General features: G+C 40.8%; 1 protein-coding gene and 1 non-coding gene across 2 annotated transcripts; one reads left to right on the top strand and one right to left on the bottom strand.

The window, feature by feature from the left end:
• Positions 1-1,801: 1,801 nt before the first annotated feature.
• Positions 1,802-1,873, bottom strand: TRNAQ-CUG (transfer RNA glutamine (anticodon CUG)). Its single transcript has one exon. It is a non-coding gene; the product is annotated as a tRNA-Gln (tRNA).
• Positions 1,874-7,258: 5,385 nt separating this feature from the next.
• On the top strand, positions 7,259-7,382 carry LOC142437601 (dolichyl-diphosphooligosaccharide--protein glycosyltransferase subunit 4-like). The gene has a single exon (XM_075540700.1). It carries the CDS (start codon positions 7,259-7,261, stop codon positions 7,370-7,372), a length of 114 nt encoding a protein of 37 aa, XP_075396815.1. The 3' UTR covers positions 7,373-7,382.
• Positions 7,383-12,107: the final 4,725 nt, after the last annotated feature.

Below are 12,107 nucleotides of genomic sequence, written 5' to 3'. Positions count from 1 at the left end.
AGACAAGGGAAAGACAACCAATGAAAAGGTTTTTATACAGACCAATTTTCCTGTGAGATAAGCTAAAAATCCTATAGCTGTTTAAACTCATTATAATCTCTGAACACAATTTAAAACAATGATGTATCACTTGATACCCTTTACATGGGTGAAAATTAGACTGAAACAAGTTTCAGGGTTGAAAGGGTTATAGGAATACTCAAGTACTTGTGAGCCACTCCTTGGGAATTTATAGTGTAAGTTTGGTTGCATTCAATTAGATGAAATACAAATTCCAGGCTTACGTGGGCAGCAAATGTTTTGAGAATAATGAGAGTAATGACTGTACAAATGTGCTTTATACAATGGATGGATTATGATAAGAGTTGTATGAACCCTCAATAAAATTATTTTTAAAAATCAGTGTGATAGAGAAAAACAAAAAACAAATTCCAATGAATTTTCCCTAAAGGCAATAGATAGCTGTCTGTGCCTAAGTCCTGATACTGGTGAGATTCTTAGTCAATTTGTCTAGATTTTGATGAGGTGATAAAATGAGGGTAAGTACACACATTGCAGTATCGGATAGTAAGTGGGAGAAACAGGTTAAATGTTAAAAGAGAAAATAAGAGAAAAACAATTTGTATGGAATAAAACTATGTAAACAAATTTACACATTTCATCAGAAAACTTTCTACTGGGTTATATGTTAAGTTGTGAAGTAACTGTTATTGGAGTTAGAAGCTATGGAGTAGGTTAAGGTGTGAAAGAGAAAATGTCCATCAATCATAAAATCAAAGGAGGGACTTCACATGCACTAATAATGGTCATGTGTTTTGAAGTGTGGGACACAATTAACCTAAGTGTCTATGTTTGAATTTCCCCCACCTCAAAAAACTCCCACCCAATTATAACCTTTTAATGTTTTGTGGATAGTGGCGATGTCTTCCAGTCAAAGACCAGGAGGAATATACCTGTCGTTGAGGGAGTTCCATTTGCTACTACTGCAGGGCAGGAACACACGCAGTGGGGGGGATCCTGTGGCGCTTTAGGAAGTAGGTATTAGGAAACCCTATTCTGGGCTGAGTGATTTAGAGGAGGGAGTGGATCAGAAGCTTTAATTTGGATACTATCAGAAGTAGAAACTATATTATAACTATACGTATACCTCAATTAATCTTACAAAGAGTTAAATTAGAGCAAGGATAAAGTGTAACAAATCAAAGAAGAAATAACAGTCACTCATTTTAGCTGTGGAAAAGGGATGCTTGGTATTCTGTGAGTGGCATAGCAACTTTTTTTCTGGCTGTTGATAGATACCAATATGAATGGTACTCTTTCTCCTCATTTTATTATTGTCTCAGTAACTTTGTCTGCAATTTGTGCCCTATGAGCTTGCTTATGCTCAAAAGGAGAGCGGCATGGTCTTTATCTGGATGCCCAGACAACTTATTCTTTAACCCACACTTCTCTTATGACAAAACTCTGTTTTGCCTCTTAATTTCAAAATTGAAACTCAGTGCATCAAAAAATTTTGGTATGGGAATGGGAAATTGAGTTTTACCACTCTCTAGGGTTTCATCTCATAAGATGATCAAACCAAACACCGTGCCATGCAGATGATATCCAGAATCGCATTTTCCTCTCTCAGAATGGCCGGTGGTTTAGGGTAGCAGCCCAGCACTACACTACTAAAAGAGGAAACTCACTCCAATGACAATTCTGACCCATCTTGATCATATAGAGCAGGGTCAAATTGCTCCTTTACAATTTCCAGACTGTGACCGAGAGTTGAAAGTTCCTTAAAAATACAAGCACACACAGGTCCCACCGAGATTTGAACTCGGATCGCTGGATTCAGAGTCCAGAGTGCTAACCATTACACTATGGAACCTTAGTGTCAGAGATATCATCTCTAATGTATCCAATGAAGAGGATCATTAAAATCACTGTAAATGAAAATAGAAGAAAACAATCTTAAAATGAATCATTTGTTGTGAAATGAATACACTTTGAATTAATATAAAATCACTAGACAAGAAGAAACAGGTGCAAAAAATCTAATAATTGGACTTTGGCATGTAGGAAGGATGAATCTAGGAAAACTGGAAATCCTCACAAATGAAATGGAATGCATAAAAATCGATAGCTCAGGCCTGGGTGAGCTGAAATAGACTAATATTGACCATTTTGACTCAGAAGATCATATGACTTACTATGCCAGGAATAAAAAAATTCAAGAGCAACATTGCATTCACAGTAAAAAAAAACTACATATCAAGATGTATTCCGAAGTGCAATGCAAGGGGTCAGATAGGATGGTATCTATCCACCTTCAAGGAAACTAATCAATACAACTATCATTCAAATGTATGCACCTTCCTCAAAATCTACTGAGGAAGAAATTGATTAATTCTATCGGTGTCTTCAGTCTGAAATTGATTAAGTACACAATCATGGTGAAATGATAACTATTGAAGATTGGAATGCAAATTTGGAAACAGAGGAAAGAACAGTAATTGAAAAACAAACTCTTCCCCCAAGAATTGATTTCAGAAGACAGCACTGAAGGTGCAGCTCAGGGAGAGAGACATGTTTGATCAGAGCACATGGGAGCAAATGTAGGGGGAGGAAGGGAAAGTGTAGCATATCCTGGCCCACCAAGCCTTGAGGATGATATTCCCACTCAGAGCAGCCAATCCACATTAAAGACCATATGGCCAGCCCCACTATGAGACACGACCTCCCTCACTGACTCATAGGCCTACAGGGGCAACACTGGAGACACAGTGAGGGAATTCCGCCCGATCTGATCTCACCACACTGAGGCAAAACACAAAGGGCATGGAACAGAATAGCAAGGGGGGCAGAGCAATGAAGTCCCCAGGGAATACCAAAAATAGACTTTGGGGCCAGGGTTTGGCCCCCAATAGACTCGACTGAAAAACACTCCCAAAGCCCAACAAACAGTCCTTGAACTAACTACAAGCTTTTCTTTCTTGTGCTGTGTTTTGTTTTTGTCATTGGCTTGCTGTTGTTTTGTTGTACTTTGTTGTTTGGTTTTGCTCTTTCTTGTTTTTGTGCATGTAATTATCTCCAAAGGCTGGATGAAAAATCTGGAGAAGAAAACAATAGGAACGACAGTTCTAGGAGGACTTGGGAGAGCAGGAGGTGGGGGGAAAGGTAGTTGTGGTACAAACCCAGGGACAAGGGGAACAACAAGTGATCCAAATCGGTGGTGAGGAGAGTGTAGAAGGCCTGGAAGGGCGTGACCAAAGGTAATGTAACCAAGAGGAATTACTGAAACCCAAATGAAGGCTGAACATGATAGTGGGACAAGAGGAAAGTAAAAGGAAATAGAGGAAAGAGCTAGAGTGTAAAGGGCATTTATAGAGGTCTAAATAAAGGCATGTACACATGTAAATATATTTATATATGAGGATGTGGAAATACATTTTTGTGCATATATGTATAGATTAAGTATTAAGGTAGCATATGGACATTGGCCCTCTGCCAAGACCACTTCCAACCATGGGCTTTGACAAAGTCAACACATGGAGGAGGAGCATTCACAGAAGGCTCCACCAAGGAAGGTCTCTTCCGTGAACCCTTTAAAATTATTGGCCTGATATCATTTTGATCATTGTAGTTGCTCTATGGTTCTTGATAGTTTTGGTCACTTCCCCTTTTGGGGAAACAACTGACATCAGCTGAGGAATATTCCCCAGAAGTTGAGGTTACTCCCCTTCCTATGACTTTGAAAGATCCATGTCCTGACTACGTGCAATGTGTATTGTATAATAACACTAGAAACTGGAAGCCAGAAACCCCCCTTAAGGAATTTATGTTAGATCTTGAGCAGGCTGTGCTATTGCAACCGAAACCCACGGAAATCTCAGAGGCTCATTTGGAAGCTTTTGTGCAAGACTCTAAAAAAGTTTATCATCCTCTTCCCACGGTCCCCCCTCCCCCTCCTTATATTGGTTACCCCAGAGGGGGTAGAATATGACATCCCCCTCCAGGAAATAACCCAAAGAGAAATAGAGTTCCTGGTCCTGATTTAGCTTATACAGGGGCTTATCATGAAAATGGCATAAGAATAGTAGTTTAAGTTTTATGGAAAGGTTAACAAGAGGAGAGCTTCCGAGATGTTTGAAGTCCACTGACGCAAAGCTACCTGTTGTGAGGCAACTTGAAGTCCACTGAAGCAAAGCTACCTATTGTGAGGCAACTCATGCCTTGGTACAGAAAGACTTTTGGGAGTTTAATTTATGGGAACTTAGTGGAAAAGAAAGAACAAGAAATGAAAGTCCTAGAGGAACAGCCTAAGAAAGAACAGCCAAAGCCTGTTAAGTAATTTTTGATAATGAAATGTATTAATGCTTTATTGATTTCATAGTTAGAACAATGTGCCCTAGTTGGATGAAGTGTGCTCATTTATTGTTAGAAGGTATATGTCTATCACCTTTGTAGTTGAGAAAGTTTTAGTTTTAAGATGTACTAATTTTTAACCAAGAATCATGATGTGATTTATATAACTTGTTAAGGTCTTGTGGCCTGATAATTTTCTAATGTATGATCTCAGGCCATAAACTTTAAGCCAAGAAAAAGAATATATAAGTTGGAGCTTTGCATGAATAAAATGGAAACAGTCACCCGTAACCTTTGAGTTGTGTGGTTTCTGTCTCCCACTTGTCAACTCTGTGACCCACCTTGAGGGACCCCCGGACCTTGCTGCAGCTGGACTGTGACAGCCCTCCACTCAATTACTCCCTCAATGCAAGAATACTTTGTTCTATTAAATTGGCATTCCATAATGCTCACCTTCTGGACACAATCGCTGAAGACAAAGCAGGTGCATGAGCAAATTTAGTGAAGAAAGATGATGGTGCCTGGGTATCAAAATATATAATGTCTGGGGTCTTAAAGTCTTGAAGGTAAACAAGCGGCCATCTAGCTGAGAAGCAACACAACCCACATGGAAGAAGCCCACCAGCCTGTGCAATCACAAGGAATAAAAAATATCAGCTATCAGGCATTATCAGAACAAAAAATCATATCATTGTGAATGAGGGGGAGTGCGGAGTGGAGACCCACCAATCTGTAGGCAATTGGACATCCTGTCATGGAAGGGTCCCAGGGAGGAGACAAGCCAGTCAGGGTGCAGTGTAGCAACAATGAAACATACAACTTTCCTCTAGTTCCCAATGCTTCCTCCCCGCCCACTATCATGATCCCAGCTGTACCTTACAAATCTGGCTAGACCCGAGGATGTCCACTGGTACAGATAGAAACTGGAAACACAGGAAATCCACGGTGGATGATCCCTTCAGGACCAGTGGTAAGAGTGGCGATACTGGGAAGGTTAAGGGAGGCTAGGGTGGAAAGGGGCAACTGATTACAAGGATTTGCATGTGACCTCCTCACTGGGGGACCAACAACAGAAAAATGGGTGAAGGGAGCTGTCAGACAGTGGAAGATATGACAAAACAAAAATTTCTAAGTTATCTAGGGTTCAGGAGAGAAGGGAGAGTAGGGAGGGATGGGGAAAATGAGGAGCTGATGCCAGGGGTTTAAGTGGAGAGCAAATGTTTTGAGAATGATGAGGACAATGAATGTACAAATGTGCTTTACACAATTGATGTATGTATGGATTGTGATAAGAATTGAATGAGCCTCTAATAAAATGATTTTTTAAGTAGATAGGGTTTTAAAAAAAACATAGGCTTGGTGATAGAAATGACATTGGAGATTGCACAATAGAATTTTTCAACAACTTGTTCATAGCAATACCTTTTTCAACAACACAAACGGTGACTCTACACGTGGACTTCTCCAGATGGAATCCACAGAAATCAAACAGACTACATCTGTGCGAAGAGAACATTCAGAAGCTCAATCTTAGCAGCTGAAACCAGGCCAAGGGTTTCCTGTGGAGCAGACCTTCAATGACATATAAGTAAATTCAAGTGAAGCTGAGGAAAATCAAAACAAGCCTGGAGAGCCAAAGTATGGTCTTGAAATTCTCCCGCCTGGATTTTGAGAGCACCTCGAGGGCAGACTTGCTGCCCTGAACACGCATGACCGAGGCCTGATGGGCTGTGGGAGGACATCAAGGACATCATTCACGAAGAAAGCAAAAGGTCATACAAAATAAAGGAGAAGAAAGGAAAGATCAAAGTGAACGTCAGGCACTTGCTCTCTTCATTGTACATAGCTAAAAGGAATGGAAGTAATGATGAAGTCAGAGAGCTAAATAGAAAATTCCAAAGGGTGGCTCGAGAAAACAAAGTAAAATGTTATAATGAAATGTGCACAGTTCTACAGTTAGAAAATAAAAAAGAAGGATGTGTTCTGCATATCTTAAACTGAAAGAACTCAAGAAAAAAAGCTGAAGTCTAGAGTTGTAATATTAAAAGATTCTCTAGGCAAAGTATTGAATGATGCAGGAAGCTTCCAAAGAAGATGGGAAGACTATGCAGAGTCACTGAACCAAAAAGAACAAGTCAAAGTTCCACAATTTCATATGAGCAATAACCAGTGGTCCTGAAGGAAGAAGTTCAAGCTGCACTGAACGCATTAGCCATAAACAAGCCTCCAGGCATTGATGAAATACCATTTGAAGTGATTCAACAGACTTAGGAGTCACTGGAAGCACTTACTCCATGGAAAGGTGTCTACATTGTGTTTTATTGACTATATCAAGGCATTCTACTATGTGGATCATAACAAAGTATGGATAATCTGGAAGAATATGGGAATTTCAGAAGACTTCACTGTGCTCATGTGGAACTTGTACCAGGATCAAGAGGCAGCTGTGAGAATGGAACAAGGAAATGCTGCATGATTAAAAAAAAATTGTATGTCAAAGTCCTATCCTTTCACCTTAACATAATCTGTATGAGAAGCAAAGAATCAGAGAAGTGGCAGTATATGAGCAGAGTGTGGCATCAGGATGGGAGGAAGACTTGGTAACAACCTGTGATATGCAGATAAGGCAACTTTGCTTGCTGAAAGTGAGGAGGACTTGAAGCCCTTGCTGATGAAGATAACAGACTGAAATCTTCTGTATGGATATAACTCACAACTGGACCAAAAGATATCGTCATGATAAATGGAGAAAAAGTTGAAGTTGATGAGGTTTTTGCCTTGCTTGGATCCAAAATCAGTGCTGATGGATGCATCGACTTGATGGCAGTGAGTTTAAAATCAGTCTCTTTAGGTCGCGGACCACCAAGTTGTGCGCTGAGAGCGTTGGAGCCAAGCCGGGCTGGTCAGGATGATCACGGACGTGCAGCTCACTGTCTTCGCCAACATGGTGGGCGTGTCACTCTTCTTGCTTGTCGTTCTCTATCACTATGTAGCCGTCAACAATCCCAAGAAGCAGGACTGAGAGTGGCGCTTTCTCAGCTCCAGGGTTCCAGGACGTAGTCTGAGGCAAGATGGAGGGTGTGAGGGCCCGCCCTCACCCTTCAAGTCATCCCTTCTACCCATCACAACATACAAAGCAACTATAACTGGAGTTTTCCAAACAACTTTGATTTCCTCAAAGTCTTCCTTAACCCTATGGAACAAGACGCTGCCACTGAATAGGGCCCACTATAGGGGCTGCTGGCTTTTGTACCCCCCAACATAAAAATATAGATATATTAAAAAATCACTCTGTTTATATGAGCAATACTGTATGAACACTAGGTTCCACATCCTCTGAAGGTCAACAACAGTGTAGTTAGACCATAAGCGCTAATTCCCCAGCAAAAATTCCAGAAGCATTTTACAGTTCGTGACACAATCTGAGGAAGAAAGTCCACAATCCCTGATTTTAATTAGTGAGAAGTGTTTTCATCTAGCAGGAGAAACCTGACACAAACCCAAACGGAGCCAGACCCAGTGCCCAAAATTGGATTCCAACTCCCAGAGCCTGGGGAAGACAGAGTGGAACTGCCCCTTTGTGTTTCTAAGACTGTCCATCTTTATGAGAGGAGAGAGTCTCATCTTTCTCTCTAGTAGAACCATCACAGAACTCATTTATTGTGAAGCAGAACCTGCATCTGAAGGTTTACAGAAAGTAGACAGTAAGACCAGGTGGGGAGACTATGCATTCGGCGCACTTTGGAGTTAGTATGTATGGTATGGCGCAAATATGTGCTTTAAAAGCTCGCATGCTTCCCCAGGAAGAGCAATGGGGGTGCCATGAGGGTAGGGGGAAGGCAGGGGAGAAAGGGGGAATCAATAAAAGGATCCATGTATGCACCTCCCCACCTCCCCCCAGGAACAAACAACAGAAACATGGGTGAAGGGAAACAGCAGTCAGTGTAACATATGAAAACAATAATACTTTATAATTTTGCAAGGGTTTACGAGGGTGGAAGGGAAGGGAGGAGGCAACAAAGAGGAGCTGATACCAAGGGCTCGAGTAGAAAGGAAATATTTTGAAAATGATGATGGCAAAATATGTACAAATATGCTTGATACAATTGATATACAGATTGTTGTAAGATCTGTTAGAGCCACCAATAAAATGATTTATTAAGTAGAAAAAGAAAAAAAACCTCGCATGGCCTAAATTGTAATAATCCAGGCTGCAGATGGCTATGGATCAGAGTGGGAGTCCAAAATATGTTTGTGGGAACAACATAAGGAATAAGCCTCTGGTGATCCCCCTCATCCATAACTGCGGGGTGGGAAGAAAGTGTTACTAAACAGAGTGCATTGGAGAGCTGAGTCTAGAAGATCCAAGAGATAAACCTGGTTTGAACAGTTTAAACCTTGTCAGTTGATCCCCCTCTGATGCACGCTCGACCTGATCTGGTTTTCGACATTTCTGTATTTTGGTTTGTTCCGATTAGGATTTCTCTCAGAGGCGTTTTGTGTTTGGGCCTGGTCTGGTCTGTCCCAGAAGATAGCCTGCTGGATTATGCAGCCTCTTTCCCGACATTCCAAGAAGCTAGTCTGTGAACAAGCCTCCCTTCTCCTTATTGGCACAAGCACCTTCAGCTTTCTTCAGCTCATTTGCACATCTCCCTGCCCCAAATCCTACAATTATCCCACTGCCCTACATACCTATGGGCATGATTTCCCTGACCTAACTCCTTGTGTTGTGGAACCTACGCTCCAGCTCAAGACGGTCCTGTCCCTTTCTCTGCTCTCTTTTCCCCTCCCAGGAGATCTTTCCCTACCCTAATAAAGCCGACATTAACCTCTAGTTCTTTGTCTCAATTCTACTGTCCTTCCATTGCTCAGTTTGTACCTCTCATCTTGTCCTCGGGCTCCCCCTCTTGAACTTGTACTCATTGCTTTTTCTGTTTTCAGTATATGGAACACAGAATTGATGAACCCATGGAGACAGCAAGGAGAATAAGGGGTTTTGTTTGTTTGTTTGGGGTGTGTATCTGTGTGTTGGTGTTGTAAACGAGACACGCCAAGGAGTCCAGGAAGGAAAAGAGTGTTTGGAAACTGATTGTTGTAGCAATTGTAAAATACTGCTTGACGTGATTGAACTATGGAATAATAACTCCCAATTATACAAAGTAAAGCTCACATACATAACCTGGTATTATTAAGGGTATTTTCTGGAGTGGGATCCATCCCATCCTTTCTCCAGCATGTAATATCTGTACAGTCTACTCCCTGGGATGAAAAAAGGAAAAAAGAAAGTCAACAAAATCAAAACAAAGAAACAAAATGAGCTCATTTAAACAAAACAAACAACAACAATAAAAAAACTCAGACTCACTGCCCTTCAGTCGATTCTGACTCACAGAGTGACCCTGTAGGACAGGGGACATCTGCCCCTGTGGGCTTTTGAGTCTGTAACATTTTTAGGCTGTAACTTTTTGTGGAAGCAAAAAATTGTATCTTTGTCTCACAAAGGGGCTGAAGGTTTCACAGTTAGCAGGCCATCAGGCCAAATGCAAAAAGTAAAACACATCCCTCACATTTCAGTAAAGCCATACAAGTGCAAAGACAAAAATTTAAAAAGATGATACTGGTACAAAAATGTAATTAGTCACCAGTGTGGTGGTGAGAGGAGGGGGGAGGGGAGCTGATACCAAGGGCTCAATAGAAAGCAAATATCTAGAAAGGGAGGATAGCAACATATGTACAAGTATGTACAAATATGCCTGATACAATTGATGCATGTATGGATTGTAATTAGCATTGTAAGAGCACTCAATGAAATGATTTTGTCACACGTGTACCCCCAATCCCTCCCTTCCTATTGCAAATACACCCCTAGATCGTCCCCTCTCATTACTGTAGTACCTATAGCTCCAGTACTTCCTGTGATGTATGTCTTCACCTGCAATTAGGGGGCTTGAATGTCCCCCCAAAATATATAAGCCTTTGTTAGCAATAAAGAAGCTCTCTCTCCCCTCTCGCTCGCTCCTGAAATTCCCATCTACCATATCTCCACGTGGACCACCAAGTGGGGCTGACGTGAGCATGCTACCATGAAAGGTGTCAGACTCCATTATTTCACTCTCCCGTCTATGTCTCTTAATCTCTATAACTTTACTAGAATCTTTACTTATTATCGCTGTACAATTGTGCCGACCGAACCTGTGATGATTTGTTAGGGGAAGCGGCTCCCTTGACACCCTTTCAATTTTTACTTTAAAAATGTGTCAAATATGCAGATGTTTAAATATTAAAAATTTACCCATTGCCATTGACCCACGTCCGACTCACAGCAACCCTGTAGAACTAAGTCACATTGCTCCATAAGGTTTCTGAAACTACATCTGTAGAGGACCGCTTCACCCAACAGCGACATTTTGGTTAGCAGTCTAATACTTAACGCACTGCACCAGGGGGTGATCTTTAATATAAGGAGCTTCCAAAAAGTTCATGAAACAATAGAATTAAAGATAATGCAATTCTACCAGGGACTTTGTGAAGCCCGGCATGTACTCTTCAGTCACCGAAGTTCAGTTTTTTGTATTTGGTTCCGTGTGCCTGTGCGTATAATTGACATACATATGAGAGTACACATCTTCATTTCAGAGAACATTGGGGAGGTGGCATAGAAACTGAAGCTGTCATTTATGGAAAATAAATTTGCTGCTAACTGTACATATCCTCCTCTATCATTAGGTTTATGTATACCGCATGTTTACAATATTTAACATTTCCAAACATTATTTTTAAAGTTTTATTAGCACCTTATCCATGTCATACAAGTCAGTAATTAAATTATACCAAAGAGAGTTGTACAATTGTCACCATGTTCAATTCTAGAACATTCTCTTCTTCCTTGTTCTTATTATTCATGCAAATATTTTAATTGTGGCAAAAATAGACACAACAAAACATTCTCCAATCCCACAATTTCTACTTGTATAATTCAGTGCCACTGATTATACTTAGTGTTATACAACAATTATTGATATCCTTTTCCAAATTATTCCACCACCATTGACATAAACTCATGACCCTTAATCAACAGAACTCTTTCCCCCTCCTCCATGGTAACCATAGATCAAGTGTGCTTTCTTTTCTCTTTCTCTCTCTCTCTAAGTGGCTTTCTTGATGTTACATTTATTCACATATCATACACTTCCATGGGTTAAATCACTTTTTAAATGAGTTGTATATACGCCATCACCTTCAGTTCTAGTACTTCTCGCCCCTCCCACATTCACTGTTTGTTCCCCACACCCCCTCATCCTGTCCCCCCAACCCAGATAAACCATTGCATCATTATCTCTCTGCATCCACACCAATATTGTTAGTGTATAAAGAAAATAAACTTTATTTATTTATTTATTGAAAATAAACTTTTTTTACAGACACGGCAGGGAAGAGAATGTTTGTAAATCATTTTATTGGGAGCTCGTACAACTCTCATCACACTCCATACATCTATCCATTGTTGCCTTCATCTTTCTCAAAACATTTTCTTTCTCCTGAGCCCTTGGTATCAGCTCCTCATTTCCACACACCCTTTGCCTCTCACACCCTCCCTCCAGAACACTTGATAGTGTACAAATTATTATTATTTTGTCATGTCTTGCAGTGTCTGATGTGTCCCTTCACCCACTTCTCTGTGGTCCACCCCCAGGGAGGGGGGTTCTATGTAGAATTTGTGTTCGTTTCTCCTACATTTACTTCGGTGCTTCTCCTTT

Source organism: Tenrec ecaudatus, chromosome 1 (genome assembly GCF_050624435.1).
Source record: "Tenrec ecaudatus isolate mTenEca1 chromosome 1, mTenEca1.hap1, whole genome shotgun sequence".
Classification (NCBI taxonomy): Eukaryota; Metazoa; Chordata; class Mammalia; order Afrosoricida; family Tenrecidae; genus Tenrec; species Tenrec ecaudatus.
The sequence above is the reverse complement of the archived record's forward strand: the minus strand, read 5'-3'. Positions and strand labels throughout refer to the sequence as shown.